The sequence below is a fragment of the Phyllobates terribilis genome, unplaced genomic scaffold, assembly GCF_046119375.1.
Source record: "Phyllobates terribilis strain yellow unplaced genomic scaffold, ASM4611937v1 Scaffold_7__3_contigs__length_470593459, whole genome shotgun sequence".
Classification (NCBI taxonomy): domain Eukaryota; kingdom Metazoa; phylum Chordata; class Amphibia; order Anura; family Dendrobatidae; genus Phyllobates; species Phyllobates terribilis.
Window position 1 is genome coordinate 82,908,377 of NW_027362767.1, and position 22,290 is coordinate 82,930,666.

Consider the following 22,290-nt stretch of genomic DNA (forward strand, 5'->3'; position numbering starts at 1 on the left):
GATAAATTCAGTTAACTAATCATTCTTGTGCTATTATTGCTCGGCTAATGTAAGGTGTAAAAACAGACTGATGTAATGCCATTTTTATAGGCGAGCACTTGGCGGTGATCCATAAATATGTATGTGGTGTAATCTTCAGCGTATATTAATTACATTACTGTTACAAATACACATATTGTATAACGGCAACCTGTGTGGGTTATGAAAGTCTCCAAGGACTCGCTTTTAGAATAAATATTAATTTAATTTATACTCTCAATTTAAGGAACGTTAAACTTATTAAAAAAAAACTAATGAAACCCGTATTACTTGTCATTTGCAGCTATATACAAAAACCTTGTCTGAGTCCTCTTCTATCTCCGTTTTAATTTGGGTTGGAGTTTAGAAAAAGGGGTATATACGACTTAGATTGCATGGATTTCCATTGTAGACAGGGAGGATAGTGGGTTAAGGTCCATGTTACTCAATCTTTCTTACAGCTGAAGTCTGGTCTAAAACTGGCAATATTCATGAGACCTCTGTCCGCTGAACATTCGGCAGGCAGGCAGCAATCTCTTCTGACCACCCCAACTCCCTCAAATCATCTTATGTTTTCCACAGGGAGAGGGGAGAAAGTTACTTTTCTCCACTGAAAGTTGAAGTATCTGGCATTGAAATTCTAGCTGTGCCCAATTCCTCTCTCCCCTGACATCATCTATTAGGGAAGAGTCGGGACGGCCCCATATCCTCTATTAGGGGAGAGTCGGGACGGCCCCATATCCTCTATTAGGGGAGAGTCGGGACGGCCCCATATCCTCTATTAGGGGAGAGTCGGGACGGCCCCATATCCTCTATTAGGGGAGAGTCGGGACGGCCCCATATCCTCTGTTAGGGGAGAGTCGGGACGGCCCCATATCCTCTGTTAGGGGAGAGTCGGGACGGCCCCATATCCTCTGTTAGGGGAGAGTCGGGACGGCCCCATATCCTCTGTTAGGGGAGAGTCGGGACGGCCCCATATCCTCTGTTAGGGGAGAGTCGGGACGGCCCCATATCCTCTATTAGGGGAGAGTCGGGACGGCCCCATATCCTCTATTAGGGGAGAGTCGGGACGGCCCCATATCCTCTGTTAGGGGAGAGTCGGGACGGCCCCATATCCTCTGTTAGGGGAGAGTCGGGACGGCCCCATATCCTCTGTTAGGGGAGAGTCGGGACGGCCCCATATCCTCTGTTAGGTCATCTAATGTGAATGGGGGGTCTTTACTTAAGATTTTGGAGTGAGCAAGATGGATGTATCCTAATATATTCTATGGAACATTTAGTAGTTTGTTTCATTGACTATTTGGGCTTGTCCTCTCCTGGAACTTAGGGGTCCGCTGTTGTATCAGATCTTGTGCCCACTATAGCGTCCTTCGGCCCACATCTGGTATACTGGTGTTTGGTATATACATACCTTATGATAAAGCTTGTAATTATTACCTGTGGTCACAATATGTGTGGGCTTTCTTCACTTACATCTCTCTAATTTGCAGGTGGACCCCTCTGCAGCGGGCCTCATCAAAAATAAAGACCGAGATGTAACCCTGGAATCTGAGTACGAGGTATGTCACTCCTAGTAATTTTACCTTTTTTTTTTTTTTCCTCCATGGAAACCTCCTGACCACTCCTCCGCCCCTCGCACCACAGAGTTGGGCGATTTACACAAAACCAAAATAAGCACTTTCCATCTATAGGAATTGCAAGCTCCGGCCCTTCATTTCTTCTTCTCCACATCATCTGGCCTATAATCTAGGATAAAAAAATAAATGAAACCCACTCGCCCAGTTTATTAACCATTGGTGCATGGCTTACATCATCTCTTTAACTTTTTACTTTTTCTACTTTTTCATTTTGATATAACATAGTGTATACACACACACACACACACACACACACACACACACACACACACACACACACACACACACACACACACACACACACACATATACTGTATACTGTACATGTGTGTGACAGAGTCTGGAGACGCCGTGGAGAGCGATCTACTGCCTGCAACATCCTTCAGCATGACCGGTTTGGCAGTGGGTCAGTAATGGTGTGGGGTGGCATTTCTTTGGAAGGCCGCACAGCCCTCCATGTGCTCGCCAGAGGTAGCTTGACTGCCATTAGGTACCGAGATGAGATCCTCAGACCCCTTGTGAGACCATATGCTGTTGCGGTTGGCCCTGGGTTCTTCCTAATGCAGGACAATGCCAGACCTCATGTGGCTGGAGTGTGTCAGCAGTTCCTGCAAGATGAAGGCATTGAAGCTATGGACTGGCCCGCCCATTCCCCAGACCTGAATGCGATTGAGCACATCTGGGACATCATGTCTCGCTCCATCCACCAACGTCACGTTGCACCACAGACTGTCCAGGAGTTGGCGGATGCTTTAGTCCAGGTCTGGGAGGAGATCCCACAGGAGACCATCCACAACCTCATCAGGAGCATGCCCAGGCGTTGTAGGGAGGTCATACAGGCACGTGGAGGCCACACACAATACTGAGCCTCATTTTGACTTGTTTTAAGGACATTACATCAAAGTTGGATCAGCCTGTAGTGTGTTTTTCCACTTTAATTTTGGGGGTGACTCCAAATCCAGGCCTCCATTGGTTAATAAATTTGATTTCCATTGATGATTTTTGTGTGATTTTGTTGTCAGCACATTCAACTTTGTACAGAACAAAGTATTCAATGAGAATATTTCATTCATTCAGATCTAGGATGTGTTATTTGAGTGTTCCCTTTATTTTTTTGAGCAGTGTGTGTGTGTGTATATATATATATATATATATATTGAATATATTGTGTATATATATATATATATTGAACCCTTTCTACGCCCGGGTGGCGAGCATTTTTATTGGTATATGGTCTCCCATGCTGGTATGTGATGCCCCCATCCTATCCTGGTATGCATGGCACCCCTATTCCCTATCCTGTAATGCATGGCACCCCTCACCCGCAATCATGGTATGTGTGGTACTCCTCATCCCTATCCTGGTATGCATGGCACCTCTCATCTCCAATCCTGGTATGCATGGCACCCCTCATCCCCAATCTTGGTATGCATGGCACCCCTCACCCCCCAATCCTGGTATGTATGGCACCCCTCATCCCTTTCACGCTGCACACATACACAAAAATAAACACTTATACTCACCTTTCTTCTCTGTGCTCCAGCGCTGCTGTGTCCTGTTCTGCCGGAGCCCGGGGGAGGAGTGCGGCGCCGGAGCACCGCGCTGTCCGGCTCCATTTTGCTGAAGATACACTGCAAATGTGTCTTCAGTAAAATGGTGCCGGATATCGCTATGCTTATGCGGCGATCCGACGCTTCACTCCTGCCCCGGTCTCCGGCGAAGAGAGGCGCCGCAGCAACGCTCCTCCCGGTCAGGTAAGTATGGCGCCGGAGAGCGCGGTGTGCGTTCAGTGTCTACGCATACCGTGATCTCCGGCCCCATACACTCCTCTTACCTGTAACGGCTGGATGCCTGCTTCTGTCTGGAGCCAAACTGCGTGTCGCGCATGCGCAGTCTATCGAGGCTTCAGACAGAGACACGCATCCCCGGTTATATTCTAGATATACACACACACACACACACACACACACACACACACACACACACACACACACACACACACCATTCACCTATTAGGTTGTTGTTGTGTTGTTTTGCTTTTTTTTCTCTATTTTCGTGTTTTTTTTTTTTTTCTTTTTTAAGGTGGGCATCTAAGACCCTCTTCTTATACGTCTATCATGATTATCTGCGGCATAGTACATCACAAGGGGAACTGATCTGAATACTTACCCTAAGGCCATGGCCCCACTATCAGTATTGGGTCAGTATTCGGTCACTATTTTTTCTCAGGAGTGGGAGCCAAGACCAGGTGAGGAACAATCAGAGAAAAGGTATAATAGAAACTAGTCACCAATTCTGCATTTATCACCCGCTCCTGGTTTTGGCTCCCACTCCTGAGAAATAATACTGACCAAATACTGATAGTGGGGCCTATGGTTTTCTATGGGAATGTTTTGTGAGCAGTGATGTCAGTTGTGTCGCAGACTTCTGCTTGGGCCGGATAGAAAAATGCTGCTTGCATTTAGGCTCTGTCCATATCCCTGTTTATCTTTTCAGTTTGTCTGTTGCATTCTTGTTGCAAATAAAGCACTGGGGTTCAATTGATTTATACAGGGCCCGTCCGGTGTCTGTTTTGTTTTTTTTGTTTTTTTTTAAGAATGGAAGAAAAATTTCTGCATGCATGACTATTTCCTCCATTCTTAAAAAAAAAAATAAAAAAAAAAAAAAAAATAGAAGCCAGACATACCCCATATAAATCAATGGGGCCCCTGTGCTGCATTTGCAGCCAGGACTAGTTCAGTTTATCTATTCAAAATGGAACAGACACACAAAGTGAATAGTGATGTGAAAAGAGTCCTATGGGTGTCAATCTGGTGCATATGTTATGTCCCACCCGGAAAACCACCGGACATGTATATGTAAACCCATCCAACCTTGGAATGATAGGCTCGACATATTATAGTAACAGTCCAAACGATAGCCGGCACGTACATATTCCTAAAATAATTGCTTTATTGATTCGGTAGTGCAAAAAAGCACAAAAAATGGTTGAACCCAACAGCACAAAAATTAAAAAGGCAGAACAGAAATATCCACTGCGCTCCCAAGCAACATGTTTCAGACCTGCATGGTCATTTATCAAGTCAGGTAAATTCAGAATTTACCATCTTGTCATGTATAAATTAATCTTATAAGGCCTTGTACACACTCTGCATCAATATAAGAGTTTTAGTGTCTTGGCGAGTATGGGCTGATTTCATAAAGTGTATCATTTCAAAATACATTACGGTTATCGTTTGCAGAGTACAATATGGTTATCGTTTGCAGAGTACAATATATATCAAATAGCAGAATATTCTATGTTTCACCCAAGAATTGGTCGTTTTACCGTTATAAAAGGGTACAAGAGATAAGGTAAGGAGAAGAGGGCTGAAACTAGACCCTTGCTAGCTGGTGGCTGCCTGTGTCTGGGTCCTCCTTTTAGAGGCTTTTAGGGTGGAAAAGGGGTTAAAGAGGTATTTCCATCTCAAGAGTGCATCCCAATATGTAGTAGGTGTAATAATAATAATATTAGCAAATACCTCCAATTAGAAATGTAGTATAGTTCTTCAGATTCGCTGTCTCTTACCTCATGTGCAGGGCATTGCAGTATCTTAGGTATCCATGGTTACGACCACTCGTATAGTGACAGTTAGACTGCTCTTGGTGGTCGTGACCTTGGATACCTAAGCTACTGCATTGCCCTGCACATGAGGTAAGTGACATAATGAATTTGAAGGACTATACTACATTTCTAATAGGAGGTATTTGCTAATATTATTAATGAATAGTATTATTAGACGACTACTCCTTTTTAATGTTAGAAATTTAATAAAATTGAGAAATCTGTCCTCCTAACCCTATGGGTAGAGTTGGTGGGAATCGATTCGCAGGAACCAGTCAGTAATCTGAACGGGAGTCCTGAAAACGGTCTCTTAGCAGCAGCTCTGTTTTTGATTAGCCGGCCTGGTGCTATGTCACATGTGCAACGACGATGTCACACCAGGATGGCTAATCAAATGAGAATCTAATGGTGATGTCAGGGGTAGAAGCTGTTCCAGCGGCCACGGATGAACAATATGGCTGGTGGACTCGGTCCTGCTAATCATTACGAAAAAAGGTTTGCTGAGATAAGCCCAGTGCTCACCGATGCATATATTTTCATAGTTACTAATACAGTGGAGTGAAGCCACTTTTTTTTCTCCCTAGTTTCTTGTCACTATCAGATGATCTATCTTTTTCCCTGATATAGTTATTTGTGAACGGGCCACCCCACAGGCAGTACTTAATGAAGTGAGGTTGCAGTGAATAACCTGCTTTGCTTAATAGGTTTCTGACCCAAGGCAGTCATCATCCTCTACCAGGACAGTCGAGAGTGGGAAATATGATTCACCAAGGCATTTACATAATGCTAATGACAGTCCTCTAACTTCACTGGAGCCAAATGTGTAATGTACACTGCGAGATCAGAGATCCGGGGAAGTACAGCTGAAATATCAGGCAATTTGGATGCACTGTTAATGCATTTCCAAGGATTACCTTTGGCCTCGCACAATGCGTTGCTTTTTGTATGTAAGATCTGCTCAACACATGTTACGCCCAACTACGATGGGCACAAAATAAGACCGTAATTTTGGACAGGACAGATTCCTGTATTGATTGCATTTTGTCATACAACGAGATTAAGGGTCAGTGAGGGATGTATACTCTCCTTGTATGTATTCTTAAGTTTGATAACTTTCCATGTGCCTTAATGCCACACTTGAAGGTCCCCAGCCCAGGACCCACATCCATGAATCAGAGAGCCACTAACCAACATCATGTGATTGCTCTGCAAACAACTTATTTCGCCACGTGTCGTAGGGATAACCCTTTTTAATTTCGTTCATAAAGGGGTTGATCGGGTGGGATCTGCACCGAGCAACGAAGTGGGACACTCCAATGCATAAACTGGCCGCGGGTCTTCCAACCAGAGTTTGACAGCTTCATAGAAATATATGAAACTACCATGCTCGGACCGATTGCCACGGACATCTGAATGAACGATTAGAATGTAACAGCAGTGCGTATACTTGACCGCCGCTCCATTCTTCCCCTATGTGGCTGCTGAGTTGTCACAAGTTTACTCCAACAGAGAGGGGCCAGAAGACCGCAGCGTCTGATTTCACATACTCTTGCACTGATCAGAAGCACTTCTCCTTCATATTTAACAGTGCCAATTTCTGTTAGCAGTGCAGGGGTTAATCTGTTGAGTTGAGAGCTTCTGGAGCTTTCCAGCATTGATGCTCTCAGCTGTTCAGTGTTAGCCACTGCTCTCTGCTATACAGTCATGGCCAAAAGTATTGAGAATGAGACAAATAGTAATTTTTCCAAAGTTTACTGCTTCATGGCAATTTGCATATACTCCTGAATGTCAAAGAGTGATCAGCTTAACAGCAATTACTGTACTTGCAAAGTCAATATTTGCCCAGAAAATGAACTTTAACCCCTAAAACACATTTCAACATCATTGCAGTCCTGCCTTAAAAGGAGCAGCTAACATCGTTTTAGTGATTGATCCATTATCACAGGTGTGGGTGTTGATGAGGACAGGGCTGGCGATCAATCAGTCATGATTAAGTAAGAATGACATCACTGGACAGTTTAAAAGGAGGCTGGTTCTTGGTATCATTGTTTCTCTTCAGTTAACCATGGTTATCTCTAAAGAAACACGTGCAGCCATCATTGCACTGCACAAAAATGGCCTAACAGGGAAGAGTATCGCAGCTACAAAGATTGCACCTCAGTCAACAATCTATCGCATCATCAAGAACTTCAAGGAGAGAGCTTCCATTGTTGTCAAAAAGGTTCCAGGGCGCCCAAGAAAGACCAGCAAGCGCCAGGACCGTATCTTAAAACTGTTTCAGCTGTGGGATCGGACTACCAGCAGTGCCGAGCTTGCTCAGGAATGGCAGCAGGCTGGTGTGAGTGCTTCTGCACGCACTGTGAGGCGGAGACTCTTTGAGCAAGGGCTGGTTTCAAGGAGGGCAGCAAAGAAGCCACTTCTCTCCAGAAAAAACATCAGGGACCGACTGATATTCTGCAAAAGGTACAGGGAGTGGACTGCTGAGGACTGGGGCAAAGTCATTTTCTCTGATGAATCCCCTTTTCGATTGTTTGGGACATCTGGAAAACAGCTTATTCGGAGAAGAAGAGGTGAGCGCTACCACCAGTCTTGTCTCATGCCAACTGTAAAGCATCCTGAAACCATTCATGTGTGGGGTTGCTTCTCAGCCAAGGGAATCGGCTCACTCACAGTCTTGCCTAAAAACACAGCCATGAATAAAGAATGGCACCAGAATGTCCTCCAAGAGCAACTTCTCCCAACCGTCCAAGAGCAGTTTGGCACCCAACAATGCCTTTTCCAGCATGATGGAGCACCTTGCCATAAAGCAAAGGTGATAACTAAATGGCTCATGGAACAAAACATAGAGATTTTGGGTCCATGGCCTGGAAACTCCCCAGATCTTAATCCCATTGAGAACTTGTGGTCAATCATCAAGAGACGGGTGGACAAACAAAAACCAACAAATTCTGGCAAAATGCAGCATTGATTATGCAAGAATGGACTGCTATCAGTCAGGATTTGGTCCAAAAGTTGATTGAGAGCATGCCAGGGAGAATTACAGAGGTCTTGGAGAATAAGGGGCAACACTGCAAATATTGACTTGCTGCATTAACTCATTCTAACTGTCAATATAACTTATTGGTACTCATAATATGATTGCAATTATATTTCTGTATGTGATATAAACATCAGACAAACACTAATAAAAACCAGAGGCCAGCAGATCATGTGAAAATATAATTTTGGTGTCATTCTCAATACTTTTGGCCATGACTGTATATACTCACCTCTAGCAATCAGGGATTGACAGAGTTAGTTTCATACTGCCTAGTTCTGGGGGTGTTGGTTGTTTGAGGAGGCCTTTGGAGTGTTCTAAAGACACTTGCTTGGTTATTCAGTTGTGTGCAAAGCCTCATCCTCTCGTACACTACTACTCCCCACTTCCCTGGCTGGAGAAGGGATCCTATTAAGGGTGGATTCAGGAGCTCAGCAAGGTACGTCGCCCGGCGTCTTCACCATCAGAAGTAATCCGGGGAGCAGGGATAGCTAGGGCTCCCCTAGTGCTAAGGACAGCCCTTAGGAAGGAGCCCCTGGCCATGGGATATCCAACAACAGTCGTGATAAGAGTGCTGCACATGGCTTTTTCCAGCAGCCCCTTAGAAAATGAATGGAGTGCTGGTCCAGTATTTGACCTGCTGCTCCATTTTGTAACTAGGAAAAGAGACCCAGTCGAGCGATAAAAGTTGCCCTTTATGCCCATCAACGGTTGGACCACTGCCGATCAGGAAGTTATCCATTATCCTGCTTGTTTTCACCTTTCAACCCTATTGGCCTATAAGTCTCCTTACACAGGCATGTCCCTTTCCAGAAGGAGTGACATTACCCCTCAGCCCTTCTTTAAAGAAATCAGAAAGTTACCTATTGTTTAAATCATTTTTTTTCATGTAAACGAAATGGACAACTTTTTTTTTAAAGCAGTTTCTTACTACATAAATGTCTGCATTTTTAGTAAAAATGTATTTTTGCTGTTGGGTTTCAGTAAACATTTTGCACTGTTTGCCTTTCTATAACCCCTGTGTTGCATTATCTCATAATGGCCACAGAGTGAGTTAACTGAGAATCCATCAGTGAGCTCGTTTTGATGTCAGGGACTGTAACATTTAATCTCTCTTCTTCTAAATTTTCTTCTAAGCTGATTTATGACCAAATTAAAGTTTCACCCGGACATATATCGGCTTAGATCTGGGTCAGGAGTGGCACTGTTTCTTCTGTTCTGAGAATTACGACACCGGTCCGATGCTCAAACTGCACGGAAGGAAAGTGGTCGGTGTTGCAGTTCTGACACAAGGTTGGATTTACCATCGCTTAATAAAAAGTTGGCGAAAGTGCCTGCCATAAAGACATTGGAAAACCCCAATTAAGCACACAATATATAGTGATTTCGGATAGAGTCTTTGTGTATATCGGCTGCCCGGATGCAGAATACACACTCTGTGTATCTAGAAAATGGCCGTGTAAAGTGCTGATCTGGAAGCTAAAAGACGGTGCTTGTTAGAAGGAAATCCAGCTCCAGCTCTAGCCTTAGGCTGGGACTGGATGACCATTTCTAAATGCAGGCTGACACGTGACAAATCGTGTGACTGCTGCGTGGAGGATGCCTCCGTAGGTTTACATTCAGACACATAATGTGTGCGCACAACATGTGGCTGTGACTGTAGGCAGCGGAACGCCGATGAACTCGGCTTTGCTGTGTATGATCATTCTGCCAATCTCCACCTTATATCTAGCCTTTTTTGAGTCAGTATTCAATGCTAATTTAATGTTTTAATATATCTGTACAATGGTCTGAGCTCTCTTTTTCTGTGGCAAAGTCATGCAGAGATTTGCTGTTATTTCACACATAGCCGTGTCTACAATTCAGGAACTATCCCACTTTATATGCTTTGTAACTTGCCATCCACTCTGAATTGGCGGCTTCTTTTCGTCAGCACTATACTTTCTGGAGCGTCCTTTCACCTCCCAGCGTTCAATGACTGGCCTGCCCTGAACTAAAATCCCACCTTTCTGTTATGAATGGATACAGTTTGTCTTACCGCTTCTACTCTCCGATCTGTCAACGACCCACTACCATTTGTTGTAACCTCTCAGCATTTTTTTCTTTTGTTAGAGACAGGTTACCCTTATACATCAAAGAGCAATTTAGACCGATGTGCAATATTAAAAACTGTTTTATTCACCCTCCCCGGGTCCAGTGCCAAGTCTTTGCTGCTGCTCCTGGCATTGGCTGACTTCATGTCAACAACGCTGCAGCCAGTAACTGAGCACAAGCGGCTCAAACACCCTGAGCTCACTGACTGGCTGCAGCGCTGCTGACGTGATCTAACAGAGGCCAGGTGTTATGTTCTGCTACCAGAGCTAAGGAAAGAGAGGAAATCTGTCCCTACGATAGAACTCAGCTGAATCCCTACGATGTAACAGGGAACCTGATCCTGCGATCAGACATGCTAAAGTCCTAAGCTAGTCTGTACGGAGACCTATAGAAGTGGGGAAGGAATCCCTACAAGTACTAAGGACTGGGAGGAAAATGGTACACCTCCTAACAGAAATAGTAGCAGTCAGACAAACAAACAAAATATATAGAACACTGAGGTCCGTAGACCAAGCAAACTAACAGAGTTAGATACAGAGCACAGGCTAGCTAGAAAGTAGTTATACAATGAAGTCCAGCAAAGCCAGAAGGGCGGAGCAGGATTAAAAAGGCCAACAAGGTCATGTGACCAGCAAAGGAAAAAAAACCTAAGAGCAGGGTTCTAACAGTACCCCCCCTTCTAAGAGGATCCTCCGGATCCCCTAGGACCAGGCTTATCAGGAAATCTCCTGTGAAACGCTCTGATAAGTCTGGACGCAGAAACATCATCCGACCTCACCCAAGAGTTATCCTCGGGTCCGAAACCTTTCCAGGCCACAAGATACTGCAAACTACCTCTATACAGTCTAGAGTTAAGGATGTGAGAAATTTCATATTCCCCGTCCTCCACCACCGGAGGAACAGAGGCAGAGGCGTCACAATCCGATACAACAGCTTTTTTCAACAGAGAGACATGAAATACCGGATTAATTCTCCAGGAGGTAGGAACCTCCAACCTAACAGCAGATTGGTTGACAACCTGAAGCACCTTAAAGGGCCCTACAAACTTGGGACCCAATTTCTTAGAAGGAATCCTCAACCGCAGATTCCTAGAGGACAACCAAACCATGTCACCAACAGCGAACAAAACCTCCTGTCGTTTCCTATCAAAGTAGTCCTTAGATTTTCTGTTGGCCTCCTGAAGATTACCACGCACATCCGTCCAAACTCTCTCCAAATCACCGGAAAAATTCTCCTCCTCAGGCACGGCAGATCCCAACTTGGAGAACGACCCAAACGACGGATGTCTCCCAGAACAACAAAAAAAAGGCGAACAACCAGCAGAAGAAGATGTATGATTGTTCAGAGCAAATTCAGCAAGTGGCAGAAACTCAGACCACCCCTCTTGATTGTCTGCCACAAAACAACGCAAGAACTGCTCAACATCCTGGTTTTTCCTTTCTGTCTGGCCATTAGATTCAGGATGATATCCGGACGAGAACGATAAATGAACTCCCAACCTGTCACAAAAGGCACGCCAAAAACGAGCCACGAACTGAGGACCCCTATCAGAAACAATGTCAGTAGGAACGCCATGAAGTCTGACAATTTCCTTGACAAAGGCCTTAGCGAGAGTTTTAGCGCAGGGCAGTTTGACGAAGGGAACCAAGTGACACATCTTGCTAAAACGGTCCACGACCACCCAGATGACAGTAAAACCCTCAGAGGGGGGAAGGTCAGTTATAAAGTCCATAGCCAAATGTGTCCAAGGAGCACTGGGAACCTCCAAAGGACAAAGCAACCCCGCAGCAGGAGTATGTGAGGACTTAGATCTAGCACATATAGTACATTGACGCACCCACTTAATGACTTCCTTCTGCCATCCAGGCCACCAAAAACTGCGACCCACCAGTCTCTTGGTCTCAGAGATTCCGGGATGACCTGCCAACCGAGATTCGTGACACTCAACAAACAAATCTCTCCTAAAGGTCCCAGGCACAAACAACCTCCCATGAGGAGTGTTAGATGGGGCATTCTCCTGTGCTTTAAGAATCTCGTCTTCCAAAACGGAGTCCAAAGCAGCTATCACAACACCTTCTTGTAAAATGTTCTCCTCTTTCTCAGCACCAACTATGGGAGAAAAACTGCGAGACAAGGCATCCGCCTTAACATTCTTAGTACCAGGGATGTAAGTAACGGAGAAATTAAACCGCGAGAAAAACAGTGCCCACCTAGCCTGACGGGCATTCAGGCGCTTGGCAGCATCAAGATATATCAGATTTTTATGATCCGTAAGAACCTGAACGGGAAATTCCGCACCTTCCAAGAAGTGGCGCCAGTGTTCAAATGCGAGTTTAATAGCCAATAATTCCCGATTACCAATATCGTAATTCAGTTCAGTCTCCGAAAAAATTTTTGAAAAAAAGGCACAGGGATGTAATCCATCCCCGTTATCCTGAGACAATACTGCGCCAACCCCCACCGAAGAAGCATCAACCTCAACCAAAAACGGCTTAGTCACATCAGGCTGCATAAGGATGGGAGCAGAGGTGAACCTCTCCTTGAGATACACAAAAGCTTCAATGGCCTCAGAAGACCACTGAACCGCATCAGCACCTTTCCTGGTGAGATCGGTCAGAGGTTTGACAATACTAGAAAAATTTTTTATGAATTTTCTGTAATAATTGGCGAAACCTAAAAACCTCTGTATCGATTTCAAACCAATAGGCCTAGGCCATTCCTGTACAGCTTGAACTTTAACCGGGTCCATCTCAAAACCTTCGCTGGAGATAATGTAACCCAAAAAACTAATTCTCTGTACAGCGAACTCACATTTCTCCAGCTTAGCAAAAAGCGAATTGTCCATTAACAATTGTAATACCTCACGTACGCTTCGCCAATGAGACTCCAGATCCGGCGAATAAATCAAAATGTCATCCAAATACACAACCACATTTTTGCCGATCAAAGGTCTAAGGATGTCATTAATAAGATTCTGAAAAAATGCAGGAGCATTAGTAAGACCAAAAGGCATAACCAGATTCTCAAAATGACCCACAGGAGTGTTAAAAGCAGTCTTCCATTCGTCACCCTCCTTCATGCGCAACAGATTGTATGCCCCCGAAGGTCAATATTAGAGAACCACTTGGCCCCATTAACTGATTAAACAGATCAGGAATCAATGGCAGTGGGTAAGGATTGCGTACAGTAATTTTGCTAATCTCACGAAAATCCAGACAAGGACGTAAACCGCCGTCCTTTTTTTTTACAAAAAAAAATCCAACCGCCACAGGAGACTTAGAGGGCCTAATGTGACCGGCGGCCAAACTTGTCTGTATATATTCATCCAAAGCCTTCCTCTCAGGAATAGTAAGGTTAAATAAACGACTTTTAGGAAGAGTCGCTCCAGGGACAAATTCAATAGAACAATCATAGTCTCTATGGGGAGGCAAAACCTGCGATTCCTTCTCAGAAAAAACTCTCCAAAAATCCTGAATAGGAACAGGCAATTCTCCCCTATCCAAAGCTGCAATACGCCCGTTACAACACTTGTCATAACATTTATGGCTCCAGGATTTAATTTCATTGGTAGACCAATCCAGTACAGGATTGTGAAATTTTAACCAGGGCAATCCCAATATTACTGGAGAAGGCAAGTTATTCAAAACTACCAAATCCAATTTCTCATGGTGAACACCATTAATAGTGAGAGGAAATTCACAGACCTTGAGAGTAATATTCTTTAAAGGGGAACCATCCACAGAAACCACAGCAATGGGGGATGATAAAGGTTCGGGTTTTAAATTGAGTCTTTCCAAGAATCCCCCATCAATTACATTCAGAGTAGATCCACAATCAACAAACACCCGAAATTCCAATAATTTATCCTGAGCAATCGTGGAAGCAGCTAAAAATACACCCTTGGAATTTAAACAGGCAATACGGGCATGACTGACCATTTTTTTTTCTTTCTTCATACGAAGCTCACAGTCTTTAATCAAATGACCAGATTTTCCGCAATAGAAACACAAGCCTTCAGAAAATCGACGGTCTTTTTCTTGAGAGCGAGGTGCCACCGATCCAATCTCCATCGATTCACCACTGTTAGTACACACATTCTCATAACCAGAAACTGACATAGCAGAGGATTTGCTCTCATTAACCCTTGCACGCAGTCTCCTATCCACCCGTATAGCTAATTGCATAGCCTGTTGCAAATCTTCAGGTGTAGGATAAGCAATTAGCAGGTCTTTAACCCTTTCATTGAGCCCAGCAAGAAATAGACTTTTCAGAGCAGAATCGTTCCACCCTGTTTGAGTAGACCAACGACGGAAATGAGTACAATATTTTTCCACATTACCTGATCCCTGTCTCAAACGTCTTAACTCAGTCTCAGCTGATGCGACACGGTCAGGATCATCATATAATAGTCCCAAAGCAGAAAAAAAACTATCCACTGATCTGAAGCATGTATCACTAGGTTGCAAAGAAAAGGCCCACTCCTGAGGCTCTTTGCGCAAAAGTGACATTATGAACCCTATGCGCTGGGATTCATCCCCAGAGGACTTGGGTCTCAAATGAAAATACAATAAGCAAGCATTTTTAAATGAAAAAAATTCTCGGTGTTCACCAAAAAATAAATCCGGCAAACATACCTTAGGCTCCAAGAAATGTGCTCCAGGACAGTTACTCACGTGCTGACGGAGCTCGGCCACCTCCAGAGAGAGTCCCTGCAGGCGATGAACCAAATCCTGAACCGACACCATGATGGAACAGAAAAATCTTTCCTTAGAGAATTTGCTGGCTGGACTTACTGTTATGTTCTGCTACCAGAGCTAAGGAAAGAGAGGAAATCTGTCCCTACGATAGAACTCAGCTGAATCCCTACGATGTAACAGGGAACCTGATCCTGCGATCAGACCTGCTAAAGTCCTAAGCTAGTCTGTACGGAGACCTATAGAAGTGGGGAAGGAATCCCTACAAGTACTAAGGACTGGGAGGAAAATGGGACACCTCCTAACAGAAATAGTAGCAGTCAGACAAACAAACAAAATATATAGAACACTGAGGTCCGTAGAACAAGCAAACTAACAGAGTTAGATACAGAGCACAGGCTAGCTAGAAAGTAGTTATACAATGAAGTCCAGCAAAGCCAGAAGGGCGGAGCAGGATTAAAAAGGCCAACAAGGTCATGTGACCAGCAAAGGAAAAAAAACCTAAGAGCAAGGTTCTAACACCAGGAGTAGCAGCGGAGACCCAGGACGCGACCCCGAGAGGGCTAGGTTTTTTTTTTGTTTTACGAAACCGCTTTAACGGATCGCTTGTAATGTTGCATGTCATCTCCTTGGCATGAACGCTGACAGCCACCTCTGCTGTGTTGTGTATCCATCTATTTTCCCAGGATAAGGAATACAGTCTGGCGGATGAGATGATCCGTCACCTCCTCAGAATCCAAGTCCCCGAATCAGACGTTTGTCACCATTTTCGCGATTCTTTGCACTGGGATGATTTATCGGCCGGCTTATCACATCCTAGTTAGGCTAGTGAGTTACATTTGCTCCTCTGTACGTTTTAGTTCTCTCCTCTTTCCTTTCTTCCGCTATTACAACCCCCCCCTCCACCAAAAACCTCTCCTGTCAAGATGACTGTCTCACTGCATCACTTGTAGTGGTGTTCTGCCAGAACTGTTGCTAGAAGCTCCTATTAGATCTTATTCATCTGGAGCAGCTTCCCAAAGCCCTTGGCCTGCTGTCCAGGGCTGCCACATAGAGTTTGTTACCCACCTCGGCTCCTGAGCGGCGGCGTGCTGGTCTCAGCTGGGCCTTGCCAGGAAATGTCCCTCTTGTTTTCAGCATCAATATCATACGCAGGTTAATTGTCTGAGGCAACTGCATGTCCGCTCCGCGTCTGCCCAAACTCCTACAAAGGAAGGAAAAGAATATTAAATCCAACTATGAACGCAAACTTAGTGATGTGAGGACCAAAATTCTGAGGATCTAGAGTAGGGTCTACAGAAGTTATATTACTTTGTAATGACCGGTTCTCCTTAAGGGTAAAACAATTTGTAATGTAAAGTAAAGACATGGCCGTAATGGCGCTGTAATACTGATTACATTGATACCTTTGGTGAATAAATCTACTTTGCGGTTTTTCTTTAATCACCATTTGAAGTTTTCTGCTTATTAGATTTCGGTGCACAGGGGTCGGACTGTGCACTGGGTCTTCTCCTCCTTGTCTGTGATTCCCTGGCCCCTCCGCCTGCCTCCGCTGTGTCGTTCCTCAGCCCCTCTGCCTGCCTCCGGTCTGTGATTCCTTGGCCCCTCTGCTGCCTCCGGTCTGTGAATGACCTGCCTCTTCTGTTTGAAATCTCAGCAGTGACCTGTCATTCACAGACCGGAGGGGCCGGGGAATCACAGACAGGGAGGAGAAGACACAGTGCACAGTCCTGCCCCTGTGCACCAAAATGTAATTAGCTGACAACTACAAATTGTGATTAAAGAAGAACCACAAAGCGAATTTCTCCACCAAAGGTATCGATGTAATCCGTATTACTGCGCCATTACAGCTTGACTTTACATTACAAATCGTGCTGACAGGTTCTCTTTAAATTATAATGCTTTAGACGGTATATAACTTTGATTCCCTTGACTTGGTAAAGCATATGGCTGTTGGGAAGTACCGTATATATACTTGAGTAAAAGCCAGCCCGAGTATAAGCCAAGATACCCAATTTTACCACAAAAAAATAGGAAAACTTATTGATTTGAGTATAAGCCTAGGGTGGGAAATGCAACAGCTACTGGTAAATTTCCCCATCCTGGTACGTATGGCACCCTCATCCCCAATTCTGGTATGCATGATCCCCTCATCCCCCAATCCTGGTATGCGTGGTCCCCTCACCCCCCCCAATCCTGGTATACGTGGTCCCCTCACCGCCCCCAATCCTGGTATGCGTGGTCCCCCCATCCCCCCCCCAATCCTGGTATGCGTGGTCCCCTCACCCCCCCCCCCAATCCTGGTATGCGTGGCCCCCTCGTCCCCCAATCCTGGTATGCGTGGCCCCCTCGTCCCCCAATCCTGGTATGCGTGGCCCCCTCGTCCCCCAATCCTGGTATGTATGGCCCCATCACTGCACACATAAATTAAAATAAACACTTATACTCACCTTCCTTCCTCCCTCTGCTCCAGAGCTGTGTCCTGTTCTGCTGCAGCAGCTCATGTCAACATCTGAGCAGCGCATGGAGTCACCTGCCATGCGCTCTCAGACTCTGATGTGAGCTACCGGCATATTCACTCCTCTCCACACTGGGACTATGTGTGTGAAGAGGAGCGAATATGCATTCTCTTTAGTAGCGGGCACTGTCAGCAGGAGCAGCGGCTCAGCGCTCCTCTGTGCCTGCTACTAAAGAGAATGAATATTAATTCTACTCCACGGCCATGGGAATGGAGAAGAGGGTATATTAATTTCCCTTTAGCAGCGGGCACACGTTGTAGCTGCAGCAGCCCGTTAATGCTTGTGCCCCCGTCCGCCGCTGCAACCCCCCCCCCCACCACTATCTACCAACGGAATATGTATATACCCAAGTATAAGCCAAGGGGGGCTTTTTCAGCACAAAAAATGTGCTGAAAAACTCGGCTTATACTAGAGTATATACGGTAGTTTTTCCTTGTGACCATCTGAAGGCCCTCAATAATGTGGAGCACAGACTTAAGGCCATCATACACATTAAACAAAAAGTCGTCCAAACCTGCCGATGTCAGCAGGCCCGGCCAACAGTCTGTAATGTGTATGGGGGCCTCCCAACTCTTCTCCCGATAGATGATGTCTGGGAAGAGAAGGATTTGGCTTGCTGAATTTCATCTTTTTAATCTCCCCGAAGATAAGTTTCTCCTATGGGAATCTGGCAGGTGTTCTCTCATACAGAACGCAGGAGCACTCGGCTGAGCCAAGCGTTTCGGTGTATTTGGGAGAGAGAGAACTCTTGGCCGAACAGCTATCTAATAAGTATTCAAGCCTTAAAGGGGTTGTCCTCTTTCAGGTCCCTGGGCACAGTTTGTTATAAATAAACAAGCAAACCATGTTTAATCGCTTTTACATCATGCAATATAATTAAGAAGTCATCTGATTGGCTGCAAATTTATTCAGTAGCAGGACAATGACCCCAAACATACAGCCAATGTTATCAAGAAATATCCTGATCTCAACATCATCAACTCTGTGTGAGATTACGTGTATAAACCGAAGGATCTGAGCGAGCTCATACACAGAAGATCTGTGGTTACGTCTCCAAGATGTTTGGAACAAACTGCCTGCCGGGTTCCTTCAAAAATTGTGTGTAAGTTAGAAGTGTACCTAGAAGAAGGCAGAGGGCGGTCACACCAAATATTGATTTGATTTAGATTTCTCTTTTGTTCATTCACTTATTAGTATTTTGTTAATTGATAAAAATAAACTATTACTTGCTGTGACTGGTGGGCACGCAGGAATTGGTAAATTTGTGCGCTAAGTATCTCAAGTTTTAGATTGTAGTCTATGTAGCAGTAATGAAGTTTAAACTTCATATATTCGTTGTTTGCACGCTGTATACCTTGACACAGTGTGCTGCTGAGCTCTTTGGTTTATATTTCTTTTTTTTTATACTTATTTATGCAAATATATTACTCACAAATATGTATGCATCCTTTTTTTTGGGTCTTCTGTGTCTTGTATTGATGTTACTCCGGGTGACTGCATATAAACATAACCCGTAATACTTCAGTAAAATATATGCTGGAGGGATTAGGAGGTATGCCTCATTTCTAGAGCCAGAATTCTTCTTTTCTATGCTCCTTTGCCTTTTTTTATTATTCTGAATAGCACTAAGCAAGCTCTGGTACTTATGTGGTCTTGGAGAAATGAAATAAGTCTGCAGAACAAATCAGATCTCATGCGGGCTTTGTCCCTGCCATATGTTTTGCGATGATCTAGGTTTCCATAAATAGTATTTTCTTTTGTGCTTTCGATGAAGTTCGCGTGTTTTTCTTTAAAGGGGTAGTGAATTAGGAAGCAAAAAGCATTTTCTAATTTTCATTTAATTAAAGGGCCCATGCGTGCTCCAATATAGGGTAACAAGGATTTGGGCCCTTACCTTTTTTTCCATATATGCTTTGGATGACTCTCCAATGTCTCCCAACTATTTAATCTATGTGCTAAAAAATTGGTAATTGATAACTGTGTATAAAAAAATATAGACTTGCTGCTTTTCTTCCTGCAGGTTATTGCAATCTCGGATGGACGGGCAGACCTTGGTTACTTATGCCATCACCAGCCTATAAACCGAGGAGGCTATTCCACAGTGAATACATAATCAATAATCTTTACTACCCCATAATTCACAATAAGAAACACTGTTAACAAAAAACATAACACGAACTAGTGATGCAGAAAATAAAGTCCTGTTGTGCACCACTCATAAAATGCAAGTGCGTTTTAAGCCCAAATATGATTAATTAATAGACCAATCAGTTACGGTTTAAGAGCAATAATGAATATAGTAAAAAAATCACCTTATACACAAATCTATCCAGGCGGTAAGAACTGTATATTCATAATCAGACTGTGAACAACACCATAGATTGAGAGAGGTAAAGTTACATATTAGCAGGATTTGCACTGCACAAACCAGCCGAAGGGATGTTTCGCTTATGCTTCTTCAAGGGTGCACCAAGCATATTTTTGATCTGTTTATTAATACATTATATTTGGGCTTCATATGCACTTGCACTTTTCAAATGGTTGGATTCTAGGTCAACCAAGTACACAACAGGACTTTCCCTTCTGTATTACTTGTCCGTGTTTTTATGTTTTTTTTTTTTTTTTTTTATAGGCTGTTCGTTATTTGTAAAAGCATCTATAGAGTATTTAGTCACTTATTCTCATTCCTGCGTAGGGTGGTTGTCATAGTTATGTCGTTAGTACACACACTGTCCTTTTCACGCTCATTGCACCTGGAGCCCTCCTGAAAAAGCTCTAAAAAAAAAATAACAAGAAGACTGAACGTTGCATATAGATGTCAAAACGACTTGATGTGCATATGTTCTGTCAGGTTTTAACTTTTTTTTTTTAAATGCTTCAGTCTTTGAAAGCAGTGAAGAGGCTAAAAGAAGTGATCTTACCCATTCTTCAGGCGGAACTATTATATGTGTATATGTGTGTGTGTGTGTGTGTGTGTTTGTGTGTTTGTGTATGTATGTGTGTGTGTATATATATATACATACATAGTACAGACCAAAAGTTTGGACACACCTCATTTAAAGATTTTTCTGTATTTTCCTGACTATGAAAATTGTACATTCATACTGAAGGCATCAAAACTATGAATTAACACATGTGGAATTATATACTTAACAAAAAAGTGTGAAACAACTGAAAATATGTCTTATATTCTAGGTTCTTCAAAGTAGCCACCTTTTGCATTGATGACTGCTTTGCACACTCTTGGCATTCTCTTGATGAGCTTCAAGGGGTAGTCACCGGAAATGGTCTTCCAACAATCTTGAAGGCGTTCCCAGAGATGCTTAGCACTTGTTGGCCCTTTTGCCTTCACTCTGAGGTCCAGCTCACCCCAAACCATCTCGATTGGGTTCAGGTCTGGTGACTGTGGAGGCCAGGTCATCTGGCGTAGCACCCCATCACTCTCCCTCTTGGTCGAATAGCCCTTACACAGCGTGGAGGTGTGTTTGGGGTCATTGTCCTGTTGAAAAATAAATGATGGTCCAACTAAACGCAAACCGGATGGAATAGCATGCCGCTGCAAGATGCTGTGGTAGCCATGCTGGTTCAGTATGCCTTCAATTTTGAATAAATCCCCAACAGAGTCACCAGCAAAGCACCCCCACACCATCACACCTCCTCCTCCATGCTTCACGGTGGGAACCAGATATGTAGAGTCCATCCGTTCACCTTTTCTGCATCGCACAAAGACACGGTGGTTAGAACCAAAGATCTCAAATTTGGACTCATCAGACCAAAGCACAGATTTCCACTGGTCTAATATCCATTCCTTGTGTTCTTTAGCCCAGACAAGTCTCTTCTGCTTGTTGCCTGTCCTTAGCAGTGGTTTCCTAGCAGCTATTTTACCATGAAGGCCTGCTGCACAAAATCTCCTCTTAACAGTTGTTGTAGAGATGTGTGTGCTGCTAGAACTCTGTGTGGCATTGACCTGGTCTCTAATCTGAGCTGCTGTTAACCTGCGATTTCTGAGGCTGGTGACTCTGATAAGCTTATCCTCAGAAGCAGAGGTGACTCTTGGTCTTCCTTTCCTGGGGCGGTCCTCATGTGAGCCAGTTTCTTTGTAGCGCTTGATGGTTTTTGCAACTGCACTTGGGGACACTTTCAAAGTTTTCCCAATTTTTTCGGACTGACTGACCTTCATTTCTTAAAGTAATGATGGCCACTCGTTTTTCTTTACTTAGCTGCTTTCTTCTTGCCATAATACAAATTCTAACAGTCTATTCAGTAGGACTATCAGCTGTGTATCCACCAGACTTCTGCACAACACAACTGAGGTTCCCAACCCCATTTATAAGGCAAGAAATCCCACTTATTAAATCTGACAGGGCACACCTGTGAAGTGAAAACCATTTCCAGTGACTACCTCTTGAAGCTCATCAAGAGAATGCCAAGAGTGTGCAAAGCAGTCATCAAAGCAAAAGGTGGCTACTTTGAAGAACCTAGAATATAAGACATATTTTCAGTTGTTTCACACTTTTTTGTTAAGTATATAATTCCACATGTGTTAATTCATAGTTTTGATGCCTTCAGTGTGAATGTACAATTTTCATAGTCCGGAAAATACAGAAAAATCTTTAAATGAGAAGGCGTGTCCAAACTTTTGGTCTGTACTGTGTATGTATGTATATGTGTGTGTGTGTGTATATAT

The 22,290-nt window shown here is 44.0% G+C and overlaps 1 protein-coding gene across 1 annotated transcript in view; it reads left to right on the top strand.

Moving 5' to 3' along the window:
• The window catches only part of COX16 (cytochrome c oxidase assembly factor COX16), an 89,536-nt gene that overhangs the window by 40,518 nt on the left and 26,728 nt on the right, over positions 1 to 22,290 (top strand). Inside the window, exon 3 of the mRNA XM_073638901.1 lies at positions 1,509 to 1,577. Within this exon, the coding sequence (XP_073495002.1) occupies positions 1,509 to 1,577 (69 nt within the window). The remainder of the gene's footprint in view (positions 1 to 1,508; positions 1,578 to 22,290) is intronic.